Source organism: Phocoena phocoena, chromosome 5, assembly GCF_963924675.1.
Source record: "Phocoena phocoena chromosome 5, mPhoPho1.1, whole genome shotgun sequence".
Classification (NCBI taxonomy): domain Eukaryota; kingdom Metazoa; phylum Chordata; class Mammalia; order Artiodactyla; family Phocoenidae; genus Phocoena; species Phocoena phocoena.
This window is the reverse complement of record NC_089223.1, coordinates 19,961,334-19,981,685: the sequence shown is the minus strand read 5'-3', so window position 1 is coordinate 19,981,685 and position 20,352 is coordinate 19,961,334. Positions and strand designations below refer to the sequence as shown.

At 47.7% G+C, this 20,352-nt stretch overlaps 1 protein-coding gene across 2 annotated transcripts in view; it reads right to left on the bottom strand.

Moving 5' to 3' along the window:
* Positions 1-17,828: 17,828 nt before the first annotated feature.
* Positions 17,829-20,352, bottom strand: part of NFKB1 (nuclear factor kappa B subunit 1) — a 121,980-nt gene continuing 119,456 nt past the window's right edge. The window contains exon 24 of one of the 2 annotated variants that reach the window (XM_065877633.1): positions 17,829-18,785. In XM_065877633.1, the coding sequence (XP_065733705.1) occupies positions 18,628-18,785 (158 nt within the window). In that variant the 3' untranslated portion in view covers positions 17,829-18,627. The remainder of the gene's footprint in view (positions 18,786-20,352) is intronic. The other variant, XM_065877634.1, reaches the window with a different exon arrangement.

The following is a 20,352-nucleotide window of genomic DNA, read 5'->3' as shown; positions in this document are numbered from 1 at the left end:
AGGTGCTCCTATGTTGGGTGCATAAATATTTACAATTGTTATATCTTCTTCTTGGATCGATCCCTTGATCATTATGTAGTGTCCTTCTTTGTCCCTTTTAATAGTCCTTATTTTAAAGTCTATTTTGTCTGATATGAGAATTGCTACTCCAGCTTTCTTTTGGTTTCCATTTGCATGGAATATCTTTTTCCATCCCCTTACTTTCAGTCTGTATGTGTCTCTAGGTCTGAAGTGGGTCTCTTGTAGACAGCATATATAAGGGTCTTGTTTTTGTATCCATTCAGCCAATCTGTGTCTTTTGGTGGGAGCATTTAGTCCATTTACATTTAAGGTAATTATTGATATGTATGTTCCTATTTCCATTTTATATATTGTTTTGGGTTCGCTACTATAGGTCATTTCCTTCTCTTGTGTTTCGTGTCTAGAGAAGTTCCTTTAGCATTTGTTGTAAAGCTGGTTTGGTGGTGCTGAACTCTCTCAGCTTTTGCTTGTCTGTAAAGGTTTTAATTTCTCCATCAAATGTGAATGAGATCCTTGCTGGGTAGAGTAGTCTTGGTTTCAGGCTATTCTCCTTCATCACTTTCAGTATGTCCTGCCACTCCCTTCTGGCTTGTAGGGTTTCTGCTGAGAGATCAGCTGTTAACCTTATGGGGATTCCCTTGTGTGTTATTTGTTGTTTTTCCCTTGCTGCTTTTAATATGCTTTCTTTGTATTTAATTTTTGACAGTTTGATTAATATGTGTCTTGGCGTGTTTCTCCTTGTATTTATCCTGTATGGGACCCTCTGTGCTTCCTGGACTTGATTAACTATTTCCTTTCCCATATTAGGGAAGTTTTCAACTATAATCTCTTCAAATATTTTCTCAGTCCCTTTCTTTCTTTCTTCTTCTTCTGGAACCCCTATAATTCGAATGTTGGCGCGTTTCATGTTGTCCCAGAGGTCTCTGAGACTGTCCTCAGTTCTTTTCATTCTTTTTTCTTTATTCTGCTCTGCAGTAGTTATTTCCACTACTTTATCTTCCAGGTCACTTATCCGTTCTTCTGCCTCAGTTATTCTGCTATTGATCCTATCTAGAGTGATTTTAATTTCATTTATTGCATTGTTCATCGTTGCTTGTTTCATCTTTAGTTCTTGTAGGTCCTTGTTAACTGTTTCTTGCATTTTGTCCATTCTACTTCCAAGATTTCGGATCATCCTTACTATCATTATTCTGAATTCTTTTTCAGGTAGACTGCCTATTTCCTCTTCATTTGTTAGGTCTGGTGGGTTTTTATCTTGCTCCTTCATCTGCTGTGTGTTTTTCTGTCTTCTCATTTTGCTTATCTTACTGTGTTTGGGGTCTCCTTTTTGCAGGCTGCAGGTTCGTAGTTCCCGTTGTTTTTGATGTCTGTCTCCAGTGGCTAAGGTTGTTTCAGTGGGTTGTGTAGGCTTCCTGGTGGAGGGGACTAGTGCCTGTGTTGTGCTGGATGAGGCTGGATCTTGTCTCTCTAGTGGGCAGGTTCACGTCTGGTGGTGTGTTTTGGGGTGTCTGTGGCCTTATTATGATTTTAGGCAGCCTCTCTGCTAATGGGTGGGGTTGTGTTCCTGTTTTGCTAGTTGTTTGGCATAGGTTGTCCAGCACTGTGGCTTGCTGGTCGTTGAGTGAAGCTGGGTGCTGGTGTTAAGATGGAGGTCTCTGGGAGATTTCCGCTGTTTAATATTATGTGGAGCTGGGAGGTCTCTTGTTGACCAGTGACCTGAAGTTGGCTCTCCTACCTCAGAGGCAGAGCCCTGACTCCTGGCTGGAGCACCAAGAGCCTTTCATCCACACGGCTCAGAATAAAAGGGAGAAAAAGTAGAGAGAATTAGTAGAAGTATGAGGAAAGAAAGAAGGAAAGGAGGAAAGGAAGGAAGGAAGAAAGAAGCAAAGAAGGAAAGAAAGGAGGGAGGGAGGGAGGGAGGAAGGAAGGAAGGAGGGAAAGAAGGAAAAAAAGACAGAAAGAAAGATGATACAGTAAAAATAAAATAAAGTATAATATAGTTATTGAATTAAAAAATATTTAGAAAAAAAAAAGGGACGGATAGAACCTTAGGACAAATGTTGGAAGCAAAGCTATACAGAGAAAATCTTACACAGAAGCATACACATACACCTTCACAAAAAGAGGTAAAGGGGGAAAAATCATAAATCCTGCTCCCTGAGACCACCTCCTCAATTTGGGGTGATTCGTTGTCTAAAGGAGGGAGGGAAGGAAGGAAAGAAAGAAAGAACGAAGGTAAAGTATAATAAAGTTATTACAATTAAACGTAATTATTAAGAAAAAGAATTTTTAAAAAAAAGTCATGGACGGATAGAGCCCTAGGACAAATGGTGGAAGCTAGAGTATACAGACTAGATGTCACACAGGAGCATACACGTACACCTTCACAAAAAGAGGAAAAGGGAAAAAAATCATAGATTTCGCTCCTAAATTCCACCTCTTCAATTTGGGATCATTCCTTGTCTATTCAGGTATTCCACAGATGCAGGGTACATCAAGTTGATTGTGGAGCTTTAATCCGCTGCTTCTGTGGCTGCTGGGAGAGATTTCCCTTTCTCTTCTTTGTTTTCACAGCTCACAGGAGCTCAGCTTTGGATTTGGCCCTGCCTCTGCGTGTAGGTCGCTGGAGGGCGTCTGTTTTTTCGCTCAGACAGGACGGGGTTAAAGGAGCCGCTGATTCGGGGCCTCCGGCTCACTCAGGCCGGGGGTTGGGGGATGGGGGAAGGAGGGGCACTGCGTGCGGGGCCGGCCTGCGGCTGCAGAGGCAGCGTGACGTTGCGGCAGAGGCCGGCGTGACGTTGCACCAGCCTGAGGCCCGCCGTGCGCTGTCCCGGGGAAGTTGTCCCTGGATCCCGGGAACCTGGCAGTGGCGGGCTGCACAGGCTCCGCGGAAGAGGGGTGTGGAGAGTGACCTGTGCTCGCACACAGGCCCCTTGGTGGCGGCAGCAGCAGCCTTAGCGTCTCCCGCCCGTCTCTGGGGTTTGCGCTTTCAGCCGCGGCTCGCGCCCGTCTCGGGGGTTCGCGCTTTTAGCCGCGGCTCGCGCCCGTCTCTGGAGTTCCTTTAAGCAGCGCTCTTAAACCCCTCTCCTCGCGCACCAGGAGACAAAGAGGGAAGGAAAAGTCTCTTGCCTCTTCGGCCGGTGCAGGCTTTTCCCCGAACTCCCTCCCGGCTAGTCGTGGTGCACTAACCCCTTCAGGCTATGTTCAAGCCGCCAACCCCAGTCCTCTCCCTGAGCTCCGTCCAAAACCAAAACCCGAGCCTCAGCTCGCAGCCCCGCCCGCCCCGGTGGGTGAGCAGCAAGCCTCTCGGGTTGGTGAGTGCTGGTCGGCACCGATCGTCTGTGCAGGAATCTCCCCGCTTTGCCCTCCGCACCCGTCGCTGTGCACTACTCCGCGGTCCCGAAACTCCCCCCTCTGCCTCCCGCAGTCTCCGCCCGCGGAGGGGCTTCCTAGTGTGTGGAAACTTTTCCTCCTTCACAGCTCCCTCCCACTGGTGCAGGTGCCGTCCTTATTCTTTTGTCTCTGTTTTTTCTTTTGCCCTACCCAGTTACGTGGGGAGTTTCTTGCCTTTTGGGAGGTCTGAGGTCTTCTGCCAGCCTTCAGTAGGAGTTCTGTAGGAGTTGTTCCACGTGTGGATGTATTTCTGGTGTATCCGTGGGGAGGAAGGCGATCTCCGCGTCTTACTCTTCCGCCATCTTCAAGGTCCCCCGATCTGCGTTTCTATCGATAATCTTTCTGAATCCCTTTAGCATTTTTTTTTAGGTCCTTTTTGAACTCAGGATCTAGTGGACTGGTGAAGTCTGTTTCATTATTTGTTCTTTCAGGGGATTTCTCTTGTTCTTTTAATTGGGAGTAGCTCCTCTGCCTTTTCATTTTACTTAACTGTTTCTCCTAAATTCACAGAGACAGAGAAAGTTATCTACTGTGGCCTTAAAGGGGTGTTTTTTTCTTTTAACTTTACTTACTTATTAGCTTTTGGCTGCGTTGGGTCTTCATTGCTGTGTACAGGCTTTCTCTAGTTGCGGCGAGCGGGGGCTACTCTCCGTTGCGGTGCGCAGGCTTCTCACCGCAGTGGCTTCTCTTGTTGCGGAGCACGGGCTCTAGGTGTGCGGGCTTCTGTAGTTGTGGCACATGGGCTCGGTAGTTGTGGCTTGTGGGCTCTAGAGCACAGGCTCAGTAGCTGTGGTGCACGGGCTTAGTTGCTCCGTGGCGTGTGGGATCTTCCCGGACCAGGGCTTGAACCTGTGTCCCCTGCGTTGGCAGGCGGATTCTTAACTATTGGGCCACCAGAGGAAGTCTCTAAAGGGGTGTTTTTATGTGGGAGTGTCCTGTGTATTCTCTGTGTTCAGTGTTTTTGGTGCAAGGACTGGCTTTGGTATGGATGCCAGCCACGCCTTTCCTAAGAGTGTGCTGGCTGTTTTCCCCTAGACTAAGGGGGAGTGGTTGGTGTTGTAATGTCTAGAGCCTGTGCTGGATGTGAGGTGGGGCTTCCTCTTTCCCCTGTGGCTGTCACCACCCTGTCAGTGGCAGGGTCTGCTGCCCAGTTGTTGGAGTAGAAGCCCTGAGGGTTGGGTTTGATCAGGTTCCCTTGCCCTTGAGTGTGTGCCCTGCCCCAAAGGTGATGCATGTGCCACCTGTGTAGGCATCCACGGTTCCGCTTAGAAGCAACCCAGGGCCACATCTCTTTCTCTGTTGTGTTTGTCCCAGATCTAGGGCTAGGCTGTGGTGTGGAGTGGGCTGGGACTTGGGGTCGGGGCGTTGTGTCTGCAGGAACTGAGGTGGCTTATCCCTGGATCTGTGTGCCCCAGGTCTGGTGCTAAGCCACGGTGTGAAGCGGGGGGAGCCAGGGCGCTCTCTCTGGGAAACAGCCGCTGCCTGCGCCTGCACGCTTCCTGGGCCTGTCTGCCCAAGATTCAGAGCTTAGATGCTGCTCGTCCTCGTGGTGCTGCCCGGTGCGCGTGCTGACGATGTCTGCCATGGCTGGACCGCCAGCCCAGAGCACGTGCTGACAGTGGTCTCGGTGGCTCTACCTAGGTCACTCCCCAGGCGCCCCAGTCTGTCTCTGTGTAGCTAGACTGAATCTTTGCCCAGATCTCACAGCAGGCGTGAGAGTGGACAGGAGTGGGCAGGACCTGGTTGTTTGACCCTTCATATTGGGAAGTGTGCTGAGGTGGCAGCCGCCAGGTCAAGGCTTTTTCTGCCCTGACTGTTAGCATGCCTGCAAGCGTGCACACTCCTTGCGAGTGAAGTCGAGGCTTCTCCAGCCCTTCTGTCTGTCCCAGCAGATTTCCCGATGGGCAAGGGGTCTTGTCTCCTCCTTGCAGGACCCCAGGACTGGGACGCCCAGATTGTGAGTCAACCGGTTCACTCCTCTGGGCGAGGGTCCACCCATGCGGACCTTGTTTCCTTACAGATCTCTCCCAGGAGCACAGGTCCCGGCCTGATGCTTTTTTCCCCGCCCTACCCAGTTACATGGAGATCTTTCTAGCAGCTTTGGGTGTATAGGATTTCTTCTGCCAGTTCCCAGTTAGTGTTCTGTGAGAATTGTTCCACAAGTGGGTGTTTTTTTGCTCTGTCTGTGTGGGGATTGGGGGGTGGGGAAGCTCTATGTCCTCCATCTTAATTCCCCTCCTCAAGGCAAATGTCTTTTAAGAATTTTTTTTTTTTTCGGTACGCGGGCCTCTCACTGTTGTGGCCTCTCCCGCTGCGGAGCACAGGCTCCAGACGCGCAGGCTCAGCGGCCATGGCCCATGGGCCCAGCCGCTCCGCAGCATGTGGGATCTTCCCGGACCAGGGCACGAACCCGTATCCGCTGCATCGGCAGGCGGACTCTCAACCACTGCGCCACCAGGGAAGCCCTAAGAATTATTTTTAAAGTGTGTGTGTAGGGGGGAGATGTCAGAAACTAATGAATTTATAAAGGAAGAATAAATTAATGAATGGACATAAATATATGCTGACAACAATTTATAAAAGGAGAGAAATGTGTTGTATATACATTATTTCTGTAAGAGAATAGTTACATCCAAAACGTTCTTTCACAGTTTGTATGTGGCACTGAGGTTAATAATTTCTACCATTTTAGTAGATTTATTTTGCCACGTTTGCTGGCATAGAATTGGATGTAGTCACTCTTGGCTTTGGATTTCTGAGAAGGCTTTTCTGTTAGTGGTTATGCAAACATTAATAGAATGGGAAGACCAGTATCCGGTCCTTCTGCCGTGTGGCTGCAAAGCGCATTCCAGAGAGTGAGATGGAAAGAGGTCAGCTCGCAGGATTACATCTTCCCAGTTTAGAATCAAGAAAACAGCAAAAATGGTAATATTCTCAATCACATTCACTAAAACTCTTCTCCTTTTTCCTCTTACTTGACTTTGGAAAATAAACAGGAAGATTTTGTTCGCTATTGGAATGAAAGTGAACCGGAGTACAGGAGAGATAGATGTATTTCCCAAGCATTCCTAAAGTGACACAGATTTGAGACAGAAGAATATTCTCTGGGGAGCAACGTAGGATAAGGCCATCTTGTTCAACACTTTAGGAAAGTTTTTTTGAAAGTTTATGATAAAAAAAAATAAATGAAAGAAATGTCAGTTGAGAAAGGAGTCTTAAAAGGCTGTCACTGTAATTAATACACGAGGGAGGAAAAGCACAAGACCAGCTGGTCAGCTAGGCTGGGCTCTGAGCTTGTGATCAGTAAGCTGAAGGGGACTAACCTGCCATGACATCCCTGAGCCCTCAAATAGGGGCCAAACAGTGAACAGGCTTTGCAGAAATACGGGCATCACGTCACTGTGTCATGTTTTATAACTGTCTCTCATTTTCTTTAGACAGAGGTTACTGAATCCTGCCATGAAAAGAGAGTATGCACCAGTGATGCAGCTGAACTCCTTAGGTCAGGTCTCAGCCTTTGCACGGGATTTATTGAGCACCAGCTTGTGCCGCGTTGTGCTATGTATGCAGTGAGTACAAAGGATGACAGCAACACCAGAATGGCCTAGAAATCTGGGGAAATGGGGTGTTGGGATCATGGAAATTTCTGGTTGACAACTGGTACTCATTCCTGTCTCATAATGTATGTGGGAACAACCCTTTGTTCTTATTCTGTAATGTTACTTATTACAGCTTTTGTAAGATTTACTGGATCCTGGGAGACAATTCACATGTTTCCTGTAGTTGGAACAGACATTATTGGCAGGCCATCCTACAGCTATTTCCTCCTGTTCTCTGCTAATAGAAGTGGCTATACGTGCAGCCCCAGGGACTGAATCATAGTTGGTTATACTAATCCTATTCTCCTTTGCCAGTGATTGGTCTAGGGTTAGGCATGTGACTCAATTCTGGCAAATGAAACATGAGGTGATACTTAATGGGGGGTTTTGAGGGAAGGTTTTCCTGCCTAATAAGAGAGAGACTTGAGGAGGAACCCTATGCTGTTGCCAAAGTTAGGAGGCTGTTGTGTGAGGCCTGATACTTGGAGCTGCTGCAGCCTTTTTGTGACCTTGAAGAAACAGTGTTGAATAGGGAGATGTCAGGGATGTTGAACTACTGAACTAGCCTTGTAATCATCTCACTCTGGTCTTATAAAAAAATAAGGCCTATTTGTTTAATCCAGTTGTAGTCAGGTATTCTGAGTTTATAACCAAAAGCATCCTACAACAGTTAAAGTTATGGGCTTTGAAATCACATATGTTTTGAAATACATATGTTTGAGTTCCAGATCTACCATTAGTAGGCTGTTTGACATTGCATATAAGTTACTGGGTCTTTCTGTACACGTGGGATAATAATAATCACACCTCATATGTTAACTGTGAGGACTAAATGGGTTGATGCATAGATATTGATAGCATACAATACTTACTCAATAAATGTTATTATCATTATCATTACCTCTGTGTTACATCATCAAGGAAAGCCTAGGGAGGTGGGCAGAACTGGCACTTGCTCAGGGCATTGGATGAGGGTTGGAAACAGCACCATCCAGGGGAGCCCATAGGAATGAGGGGGCAGCAGTGGCTCCTGGAAGGGGAGAGGTAAGGACCTTGATTCTGTCTCAGAGCTGTCAGCTCATCACTCTGCCTGGTCATTTTTTTTTTAATGTATTTACTTTATTTTTGGCTGCATTGGGTCTTCATTGCTGCACGCGGGCTTTCTCTAGTTGCGGCGAGCAGGGGCTACTCTTCAATACTGAACACGTGCTTCTCATTGTGGTGGCTTCTCTTGTTGTGGAGCACGGGCTCTAGGCATGTGGGCTTCAGTAGTTGTGGCACGCGGGCTCAGTAGTGGGGCTTGCAGACTCTAGAGCACAGGCTCAGTAGTTGTGGCGCACGGGCTTAGTTGCTCCGCGGCATGTGGGATCTTCCCGGACCAGGGATTGAACGTGCGTCCCCTGCACTGGCAGGCGGATTCTTAACCACTGCGCCACCAGGGAAGTCCCCTGCGTGGTCATTTTGAAAGTACGATTGGTTCAGGTCATACACAAGTCATATTTGGCCAGCAGATGATTTTGTAGGCCCACGCAGTGTTTTTAAAAGTTGTATTACTTATTAACATTTTTAAAAGGCAAGATTCCATGTAAAATCTAGATCTATCTCCGATCGTCTTACAATGATTTTTTTTTTTTTTGCGGTACGCGGGCCTCTCACTGCTGTGGCCTCTCCCGTTGCGGAGCGCGGGCTCCGGATGCGCAGGCTCAGCGGCCATGGCTCACGGGCCCAGCCGCTCTGCGGCATGTGGGACCCTCCCGGACCGGGGCACGAACCCGTGTCCCCTGCATTGGCAGGCGGACTCAACCACTGCATCACCAGGGAAGCCTCCGCAATGATATTTTTAAAAGAAAGTCTCTATTTGTTTAAGCCACTCATAGTCAGGTGTTTTGATTTTGTAATCAAAAGTATTCTTGTGGGTAAAGGCAGGGCTTGCAGGGAGACATAGCCAGACCTTGGAGAGGGCAGTACAGGCTCTTGGTCTGATAATAAACCTCCAGTATGCAAGTTTGGCTCTAACACGTACTGAACTTGGACAAATCACTTAACTTCTAAGCCTCAGTTTCCTTATCTTTAAGATGAGGTTAATAGGAATTACCATCTCATAGAATTGTCAGGACTACGTAAGATAAAGGACGTACAATGTCTAGGATGGGTAAGTGAGTTGTAAATGCTGGCTATGATGATTATTCCTCAAAGAATACAGTTGGCTGGGGCCGGGATGATCAGGCCTAGGGGTCTGACATTTTCCTTGCCAAAAGAAACAGAATGATTTAAGTTTTCTCTACCAAAGGAAAAATAATCGTCAGTCTTCTGTGACCTGAGTTGGAGGAGAAATTTTCAGGCAGTCAGCCGAAGAATTTCTAAATTTCTTTCTTTTGGTGAGCCTCCTTCCAATTTTACTGACGCAAAAATTTGAGTAACAAGAGGTATGCCAGCTGTTTGGTGATGGTGCAAAGTTCTGCTTCTTCCAGCAGAGGCCTCTTGTGCACAGGAAATGAGGCTGGTGGTGGCTGGAGGGGGCCCTGGGCCAGGGCACTGGTTTCCCATAAGCTCCCCCAGAGTAAAGCGGGGAGGGGAGTCTAAGGAAGAGCTTGTGGGGACCGCCCCCCACCCCCCACCCCCGTCCCCTGTCCAGGCTTCAGAGAGCTGGATGCCAGTGTCCTGGAATTCTGGAGTCTTTCTTGAAAGAAAGAGACGGGGAGAGAGAAGGAGAGAAGGAAAGAGGGATGGATAGAGGGAGAAAGCGGGGAGGAGGGGGAGAGGGAGGAAGGAAGGCAGCAGCTTTGTTTAAGCTCCCCGGCTCAGCGGCAGGGCACCCGTGAGGCTGATGATCCCAAGGGTCAGACCTGCAGAGAGACTCTGCTGTCTGCCTTTCAGTTTACTTCATTTCCCTTCATTGTTGCTACCTGGGCAAAAGGGCATCTAAATGATTTTTAATCCCAATTTAACTGCTACGGAGCTATGAAAACTTGGCACAAAGCCTCCAGCATAGCTGATTGATGGGGGAGAAGTCAGATGATCTCTTAAAAGCCACAGTGACGCAGAGCGAGAAGGACTGAAACCATGAGTTACTGAAACCGTGAGTTACGGCATGGTTTGCAGAAAGGCCCAAACTTCTGGTGATGGAGGGAGCAATGGAGGGTCTTTCCTGGTCCAGCATGGCCTCTTCTGTCTAAGGTGGTGACCCTGTGGGTGACTCGCTGGCCACACATTCTTTCTTGAAGCTTTAAACCTGGAGTCTCTTTGCCTTTCAGAACTAAAACGAATGGTCCCTGGTGCATTTGCTGTGTGCATATGTTGATCATCATTCAAGACGTGCTTTTGGTGAGGGAGGAAAGCAGTCGGGGCCAAACGGTGACTCTGACCTTCCCAGATCAACACTGGGAAGGAGAAGACGGCTAAGGGCTGCTTTGGCATCAGGCTGACTTGCCCAGTCGTCCATGAGCACATAAATACTTCCGGGGCATGTATGTCCCCGTCTGTGGGAGAGGTAAAGTCACCCCTGGTGCTGGGGCCCAGGCAGTGATGGAAGGGGTGCAGGGGGTGGTATTTAGGAAGGAGACGGGAATGTTTCTTTTGGGCGGCCCTGCTCCGGTGGTGGTACCTGCCTGTGGAGCTGCGGTGGGTCCTCACAGGGATGTGATTGCTGATCCTTCGGCCTCTCTGGGCCAGGCTGAGACAGGACTCTGCATTAACGCGGTGCCCCTTGGGGAGCATTTTGGATGCCCTGGCTTGAATTGTGGTGGGATGGAAGGGACACAAGGAAATGGGCAGGACCAGGCAGGGTGTTGAGAGGAAGCTTCTGAGGGCTCCAAAGCCAAAGAAGGAGAGTGAGGCTGAAGGAGGATGGGTAGGGAGAGAAAACTAGCATGACTCTGGCGGCCCCTCTGGGGTTCATTTGCAGAGACTAGCGTGAGTGCCTCACGTGCTGAAGCCACCGAGTCCTTTGTTGATGGGATGCCAGTTTCCCACTGGTGTACCAGCCTTCAGTGCCAGCACCTGGGCAGCTTCGCCTACCCCCTCTTGGGCACGTCTGTGCCACCTTGCCTTTCAGAGCAGTCGTGCAGTCCGTGATTGGCTGTGGAGAGAGGCCCAGGAGCACAGTGGGAGCACTGATGGCTGAGTCCAGCCCCTTACACTAGGCTGGGGACCTCCAGGCACCTCAGCATCTTCTGTCTGTGGAAAATGGCAGGAATTACTCCCCCTGCCTGCTTTTTACCTCTCAGATTGTTATGAGAATAAATATTTGAAAATATCTTGTAAAAGACAGCGTTCATGTTTACAAGTTCTGTTTTTATATTTTTTCAAAATTATGAAAGGAAGTTTATTTCAAAAGCAAAAGAGAACATTTACATTTGAACAAAGTGACAAACTGGTTGTCCTGCAAAAGAAAAAAAATCATGGCATGAAGTTCCTCATTTAAAATTTTTTTTTTTTTTTTTTTTTTTGCGGTACGCGGGCCTCTCACTGCTGTGGCCTCTCCCGTTGCGGAGCACAGGCTCCGGGCACACAGGCTCAGCGGCCATGGCTCACGGGCGCAGCCGCTCCACGGCATGTGGGATTCTCCCGGACCGGGGCACAAACCCGTGTCCCCTGCATCGGCAGGCTCAACCACTACGCCACCAGGGAAGCCCTTCATTTAAAATTTTTGAAGCAAAAATAACTTCAGTTGTGCATTCTTGCCTTAGGAAAGGGAAGGAAAACTGTAAAACAGGTTTGGAAAGAAAAAATCTCTCTCTGGCCAGAGAATAGACCTAGCAACATGGTTATCTGATATCCGGCATCAACTCGTCACCCTCCCTGAGCTGATGCCATCGTATTCAAGGTTTCATCTCACCATCTTTAGCACCAGCTCTGCTTCCTGAGTCCCAAGAAGGAAGCCTGGGAGATGGGATTGCTAGAATTCAGTTTCATCTGCTAGTCTTCTGCCAATTCTCTGCAGACTGAAAGAAAGATGAACTTGCTTGTCCCTCTCCTTTGGGTGGGATCCCAAGCACCACGGCCACTTGAAGACCTTCAGCTTTAGCATCAACATGCCCAGGGGCTCTTGCACGGCACTTAAGGGACTACAGACCATGGAAGCTGGAGAGCGGGAGTCCTCCTGAGTCAGAGCAGGGATAACAAGACTTTGCTGTGGTAACTGTCCCTCCCCTCATCCTACCTGATCTAATACCCTTGGTCATCTCTGAGGATTTCTGTAAGAGAACCTGTGACATTGTCCTTCCAATGCATCTTTCCTTCTTAATCCAGGGAAATGATTTTGCCCTTGATGATGGCCATTTACCATGATTGCAGGTGACTTTCAGAGTGAGTGGATGTTTGCACACAAGTTGGAACTTGAAGGAACTTCAGGTTCAATCTCCATCCTTTAGGTAAGGAATTTTGATTTGTGCCAGAAACCGCAACCTGTTTGCCAAAAGCAACCTCCCTCCTGATACTGGGAACAAAAGTAGATCACCCACGTAGGTAGCCTCCCAGCTCTTGCTGTGGCCATGGGACTAAAGTTTTTTTCCAGTGCATTGTGAGGGAGGAAGGGGCCCATTCTAAACCCCCACACGTACTTCTCCGTGCTCTCCCTTCCAGCTGACTGGACCATCACCCCCAGCAAGACCTTAGGAGCCAAGGGTTGGAGGGAGAGTCACTGTCAGCCTGGATCCCTTCATGACTATGTGGAAGAGAGACGCCCTACTCACCCCTGTCCCCTACTGCAAGTGTGGTTTATTGAAACACATGAGTGGAGACAGGAGATCCTGTGGGTTAAAAGCTTTATGTGTGCCTCAGTCCCCTCATCTGTAAAATTGCAACAAAGTTCTTACTTCACAGAGTTTTTGAACAAGTGATATGGGATAATGAGTCACCACTCACTGTAGAGCCTGGCAGGTGACAGATGCTCGAGAAATCTAGACCGAATACGTATCTTCGTTCCTTGAGGGTTGTTGTGATATCTTAATGAAATAATCATTTTGGAGAGAGATATCAACATGGAAAAGCTAATTGCTGGAGGTGAGAAAATGCTGTCTCAGCCCCTTCCTCCCTCTTATTCTAAGAAACTTTTAACAATTTGTGGACCTAGTCACTTGTCCAGGGTAATGGAAGCAGGCTATTACAGACACAGTGGAATCTATAATCACGGAGAATGCTATCCATTTAATTTCATGCCCCTCCTCAGCACCTCCCTCAACCCCAAACCCAAGCGACAAATCTAGAAAACCCATGGGCAGGAACTTGTAGTCTGTGGGATTGGTGGTGAAACAAAGCAGCAGCTATACTGAGGGTTATAGGGAGGAGATGTTTTCACGTCGTAGGTGTTTAAAAAAAGATGGCAATTTGGATGATTTATTTAGATGATCTTTAAGATATTGTCTAGCCCTAAGTTCTGTGATCCTTAAGAAAATAAAAGAATTTTAGTTCCTTCTTCTCTGGACTTCTGTGCCTCCCTAAGTCCATTACCTGCGGAAGCACAATCAGAAAGAAAGTTCCCCCAAAAACACAAAATAAGGAGGAGAAAGAGATGCAACTAGAGACCTCCAGTCTACGAATAATTTATAGTTAAGCCTCTTAGCCTGTTATTACAGGGAAAATCAAGTCATGTGAACATTTAAGCAACATATCTTTTTAGTGATACTCTGGGTTCACTTTGCATTTTGCCTGGGGTACATTATGACTCCATCATCCTTATACAGATTTGTATGGATTTTTTTCTTTCTCTCTTACATACAGGACTTCAGGTATGGCTAAAGAATAACCTGTGGAATCAGACACACCTGGATTTGAATCTGGGGTGAGTTAGTTAATATTCAGATTATCTGTTTCCTTATTGTAAAATTGGGGTTAAATATGTACCCCGTGGGGATGTCATGAGAATTATCACTAGAATTCATTAAAGCAAAGGGGCTGGTAAATAACAAATGCTCAAATCTGCCTGACTCCTTCCCCTCTTTTCTCCTGCTAAGATGCAGAGGGTCCGGTTTGTGGGTTTGTGGGGCTGCCCTCCGAGATGGTGCTGGGAATATCCTCGCCACATCCAACTACTGCAGGGGACTCCGGTGGGTAAATGAGCAGCGGGCTGGCTTCCTACAGCCAAAAAAGAAAGACTGCCGATCCTGAAAAAGTCTAGGTTATGCTTGCAGGGTATAGAAAGCTCAAAAGATGATGAAGGTTCTAAGGGAGCTATTTTTATTTAATTAATTAATTTATTTTTATTTTTGGCTGCGTTGGGTCTTTGTTGCTGCGCGTGGGCTTTCTCTGGTTGTGGCGAGCGGGGGCTACTGTTCGTTGAGGTGCACGGGCTTCTCACTGCAGTGCCTTCTCTTGTTGCAGAGAATGGGCTCTAGGTGCACGGGCTTCAGTAGTTGTGGCATGTGGGCTCAGTAGTTGTGGCTCACGGGCTCTAGAGTGCAGGCTCAGTAGTTGTGGCGCACGTGCTTAGTTGCTCCGCGGCATGTGGGATCTTCCTGGACCAGGGCTCGAACCCGTGTCCCCTGCATTGGCGGGCGGATTCTTAACCACTGCACCACCTGGGAAGTCCAGGAAGCTATTTTTAAATGGCTTCCTGCTGAGAGACAGCTTTCTGGGAAGGTTTATTTCAGGCCCATTGTAGCTTTCCACCTGTCTCCTGCATTCCTTCTGGTATTTTTCCTCATCTACTGGTCCTAAATGAAAAACACTCCTTCCTCAGAGGCACAGACAGCGTTGGTAGCCTTTTTGTCTGAGCACCATGCAGAGGCTCAGGCCAGCGCTGCAATCTGGGAGGAGAGAGAGGAAGTTTCTGGAACAGAAGCAGGGCTTCTTATTAAAGTAGGGGAATGTTATTTTTAGTCTGGGCATGAGTTGCTTCGTTGTTCCTGCTGTCAGCTTCTCTTTAAAGTGACCTCCTGGTGTGGGAATTGTTGGGCTAGAGACCTGGAAACGGTAACAAGCCACCCCACACCTAAGATTGAAAACATCAGCCGTTGTTTCATTTACTCCTGAATCTGCCACTGGGGCAGGCCTCCGCGTGCCAGCTGAGGCAGCGTGAAGGCTAGTCAGGTGTGACTCTGGCTGGAATCCTCTCAAAGCTTCACTCCCTCACACGTCTGCCGGCTGACGCCGGCGTTGGCTGTGACCTTGGTGAAGGCTGTTGGTTGAACACCTACACGTGGCTTCTCCACGTGGCCACTGGCTCCCAGCCTGGTGACTGGGTTCCAGGAGGGAGAGACTCGACCCAGGGGGACTGAAGTTGTATTGCATTTTCTTACCTAACCTTGGAAATCCCTTAGCATCGCTGCTCCCCTTGTCACACACCTGGCTAGATGTACAGGGAAGGAACGTAGGCCCCTCCCCTCGGGAGAAGGAGTGTCTGCACGATACCGTAAGGCTGGAGGCCTCGTCGTGGCCGCCTGGAAAATAGCTGTTTCTCACAGAGGAATGAAACTGGCGGAGGAATGGAGGCATGGGTTTGCTGTTGGAGAATTACGGGAACTCAGAGCTACTGTTTTTACTTTAAAAATACAACTTTCAAAAACTGGAATACAGGCATACCTCGTTTGATTGCGCTTTTCTTTATCGTGCTTTGCAGATACTGCAGGGGGGTTTTTTGTTTTGTTTTTTTAATCAATTGAAGGTTTGTGGTAACCCTGTGTTAACCAGCGCCATTTTTTACAACAGCATTTGCTCACTTCGTGTCTCTGTGTCACAATTTGGTAATTCTTGAAATATTTCGAATTTTTCGTTATTATTGTATTTGTTATGGCGATCTGTGATCTCTGATGTTACTATTGTAATTGTTTTGAGGTGTCACAAACCATGCCCATAGAAGACGGTGAGCCTAACTGATAAATGATGTGTGTGTTCTGACCGCTCCACCGAATGGCCGTTCCCTGTCTCTCTCCTTCTCCTCGGGCCTCTCTATTCCCTGAGACACAACAATATTGAAATCAGGCCAGTTAATAACCCTACAAGGTCCTCTAAGTGTTCAAGTGAAAGGAAAAAGTTGCACGTCTCTCCCTTTAAATCAAAAGCTAGACACGATCAAGCTCAGGAAGGTATGTCGAAAGCCAAGAAAGGCTGAAAACTAGGCCTCTCGCAGCAGTTAGCCAAGCCAATTCCCTTCCGTTCTCGAAGGGAATGAAAAGTGCTCCTCCAGTGAACACACCAAAGGTAAGAAAGCAAAAGAGCCTTATTGCTGATAGAAGATCAAACCAGCTACAACCTTCCCTTAAGCCAAAGCCTATTCCAGAGCAAGGCCCTCCTTCAGACATGTCTCCTGAGGAAGCTGCAGGAGACATGTCTCCTGAGGAAGCTGCAGGAGACATGTCTGAAGCTGGCAGGGGTTGGCTCAAGAGGCTGAAGGAAGGCAGGCATCTCCATAACACCAGAGAGCAAGGTGAAACAGCAAGTGCTGATGTAGAAGCCGCAAGTTATCCAGAAGATCGAAGATAACTGAACGAGGTGGCTACACTACACACCAAACTTTCAGTGCCGATGAAACAGCCTTCTATTGGAAGAATATGCCATCCAGGACTTTCATAGCTAGAGAGCAGAAGTCAATGCCTGGCTTCAGAGGACAGGCTGATTCTGTTGTTAGGGGCTAATGTACCTGGTGGCTTTAAATTGAAACCAGTGCTCACTTAACAATTCTAAAAACCCTAGAGCCCTTAAGAAGTACACTAAATCTACTCTGCGTGTGCTCCATCAATGGCACAACAAAGCCTGGATGACAGCACAGCTGTTTACAGCATGGTTTGCTGAATATTTTAAGCCCACTGTTGAGACCTACTGCTCAGAAAAAAGAGATTTCTTTCAAAATAGGACTGCTCATTGACAACGCACCTGGTTACCCGAGAGCTCTGATGGAGATGTACAACAAGATTAACGATGTTTTCATGCCTCCTAACACAACATCCATTCTGCAGCCGTGGATCAAGGAGTAATTTCCACTTTCAAGTCTTATCATTTAAGAAATACACTTTGTAAGGCTATAGCTAGAAATTCCTCTGCTGGATCTGGGCAAATTCAACTGAAAACCTTTTGGAAAGGATTCACCATTCTAGATGCCATGAAGAACATTCATGATTCATGGGAAGAGGTCAAAGTATCCACATTCCTACCGGAGTTTGGAAGAAGTTGATTCCAGCCCTCATGGATGACTTTGAGGGGGCCAAGATTTCGGTGGAGGAATGAGCTGCAGATGTGGTGGAAACAATAAGTAGAATTAGAGGTGGAGCCTGAAGACGTGACTGAAGTGCTGCAACCGCATAAAAAATCTTAAAGGGGTGAAGAGTTACTTCTTATGGATGAGGAAAGAAAGTGGTTTCTTGAGATGGAATCTGTACCTGGTGAAGGCTGTTGACATGACAATGAAGGACTGGTTTAGTGTGCCCCCAGCAGCTGGGCTGACAAGTCCTTTGTGGAAGAAGGATCTGGGTTGCACATCACAGTGTCCGCCACAGCACCTCATTCAAACACTTTTCACTTCTCCTCTCCCTTATTTTCAACCTCTTGAGTGAAGAGTTCAGCAAAGCTTCGTGCTGGAAGGCTTTTCAATACTTTATGCATCGCAGGGGCACTGGGAACACGCTGAGGGTTGAAGAGGAAACAGTTTTGCATGAGATGATGGCGGAAGATGAAGTGACACAGCCTAAATGCAATGAGCCTGGCAAGGATTTGACAAACCCAAAGCTTTCATCTCAGGTTGAAATATTTTTTTTTTTTTTGCTCATTTCTGGATCAAAAAATTGATTCTAGAGGGAACTGTGAATGTGAGAACCAGGCTATGGAATGATCCCGTGATTATAAGGAATAATATTTGTAGAGATCAAACAAGATGAGCTCATCAATTTACTTTTCCTTTTATTATAAAAGTAAAATAAAAAATAGCATTTATAAATCCAACATTTTTTCCTTTAAAGTATTTGATCTAAAAAACATATTTACAATAGCAAAATGCAGCCAAAGGGGGGAAATACCATTTTCAGGACTGATTGTAACCATGTTTAAATACTGACATGTACATATTCTTTTTTCAAATCACAGAGAGAACCACATTAGGAAAAGCAGTGAGCTTTTTCTTTTTTTCCCCCAGCCACTCAGCTTGCGGGATCTTAGTTCCCCAACCAGGGATCGAACCCGGGCCTCCTGCAGCAGAAGCACCGAGTCCTAATCACAGGACAGCCAGGGAAGTCCTAATGAGCCTTTTTTTTTTAAATCACACACCAAATAACTCTCACTTTAAAATTCATAATCCTTAATCTGAATGCACAACGGTGCTATGGACGGCCAGAAGGAACACCCAGTAGGGACTGTGACAACTTTTAATGACAGTGGGGAAGCAGCAGAGGGACAGCAGCAATGATAACAGAAAGCAGCTGGTAAAGCTCAACAAGCTACCGCACTCCCAAAGAGGCGTCAGCCCAGCCGCGGGCTGTGATCGTAGATACTATCGGTAAGTCAACTGAACTAAAATTCATTTCAGAACCAAAGAAGAAATCTGCATTTAAGGCCTTGAATTACACCCCAGAGCGATCCAAGCAGGCCGGTATTCCTCGGAGCACCTTCGGATGCACTTCCTTCCTCTGGACAACGCGATGGACTTTCAGAGCTTTGGTTTTACTCGGTGTTGGAAGCTACCAGCAGGCTAAATTTTGCCTTCTAGAGGTCCTTCCTGCCCGTAATCGTGGGGCACTTTGTTAATAGTTAGCAAGGAGCTGCCGCTGGTCAGAGACTCTGTGAAGCTGAGTTTGCAGAAGGATGTCTCTACGCCGCTGTCACAGACGCTGTCGTCCCGGAACTCGTCTGGGGGGAGAAAGCACGGACTCACAGAGGTGCACGGGGAACACGGCCATCCCCGCTGGGCTCCCGTGTGCATCTGGAAGGCTCGTGGGCCGCAGAATTCTGCCTGTTCCCCTCCACCAGTCACCACGGGCCCACCTACGCCGCCCCAGGTGTTGTTACTGTTCACGGGGTGGGGGGACAGAAAACACTGAGCTTTATAAAAAGCGTGAAAACGTCAGAGTTAGCCAAGTGTTTTCACCTCTCCTTCTTGTAATCTGGCCTCATGTTTATCAGAATCCTTTCTCAATGCTCTAGACTCAAAGTCTACCTTTTTTTTCTTAGAAATTAGGTGTATTTTTTCCACCCACTGAATTACCTATGTTATAGCTGGGCAAATCGCTGAACGTAGGCAAAATAAATTGGTGACAGAAGTAGGAAATAAAAATGAGATCTCCCTCTGGGCCTCGTATGCTATTAGACACTATACACTGCCTCAAAAATATTTTGGTAGCCAAAAAAGTAAGGTGATTTTGATGAAATTAGGTCAGATTCTCCTTTGGGAAGTGTCTTTAGGGATCTGAGCAATGTGAATCATTTCCTATAGGGAGAGCGTGACCAAGGAAACAAGTCCACTGTACACGAATCAAAGAGCTACCTTCTTGTATATTAAATTCCGATGTTAAAACGTTAAGACCTTAATGGCAGTGGCATGGCTATTGTTATTGGTTTATTCAACCCCTCAATCTTTATGGGTTTCTGTTATGTGCTAGGAACTGGGAGGTATTTTAAAAATGACTATAAATTGAGGGCTTAAGGCTTTTTAAAATATAAGTATTTACCTACTTCTTTGTGTAGACAGAGCGTCAGGTCATATGACAGGAGATGTGGGTGGTTTTCTGGTGGATACGCTATTCCTTGCTAAAGCATGCACAACACCTGTCCTCACTCCCCTAGGAAGGGCCCTCCCACCCCAGCAAGGTGAAACCAGTGCTGAAACTGAACGGCAAGAAGGAGCCCACCAGGTAAGGACCTCTGCAGGGAAGGGGACGAGAAAGCTCAAAGACCCTGAGCCTGGATCGGACTAGTGATCTGGGGGGGCAGAAGGAACAGGCGGCAGGGCAGGGGGGCAGGAGGAAGCGCAGGCGAAAGCGATGTTTGAAAGAGAGAGCAGATGAAGCAGGGACACGGTCTTTGCCGCTCACTGACCCATCTTCAATGCCTGCAACACTGCTGGGTGGGCATGCCAGACGTGCTCAGTAGAGATCTGTTGAATGGCTGAATGAAGGGGAGGGAGGAATGTCATTTTTAAAAAGAATCACACTACCTGTTGTGTAGGGAATGGCCTGAAGGCGGGCGGAGAGATTGGAAACAGGGAGACTGACTAGGAGCTGCCGCAGGCATCGAGGCAAGAGATGGAGGTGGGCTGGATGGGGGTAGTCAGGGCCAGCGAGCGTTCACACGCAGTCGCAACCTCTTGGAGGATGGCAGTGTTTGTGACTGCCATGGCCAGCGCCGAGCCTGGCTGTGAGTGGGTATCAAGAGTCCTGGGCAGGTGAGGACGAGTAAGGAGCGCCTAGGATGGGGCTCT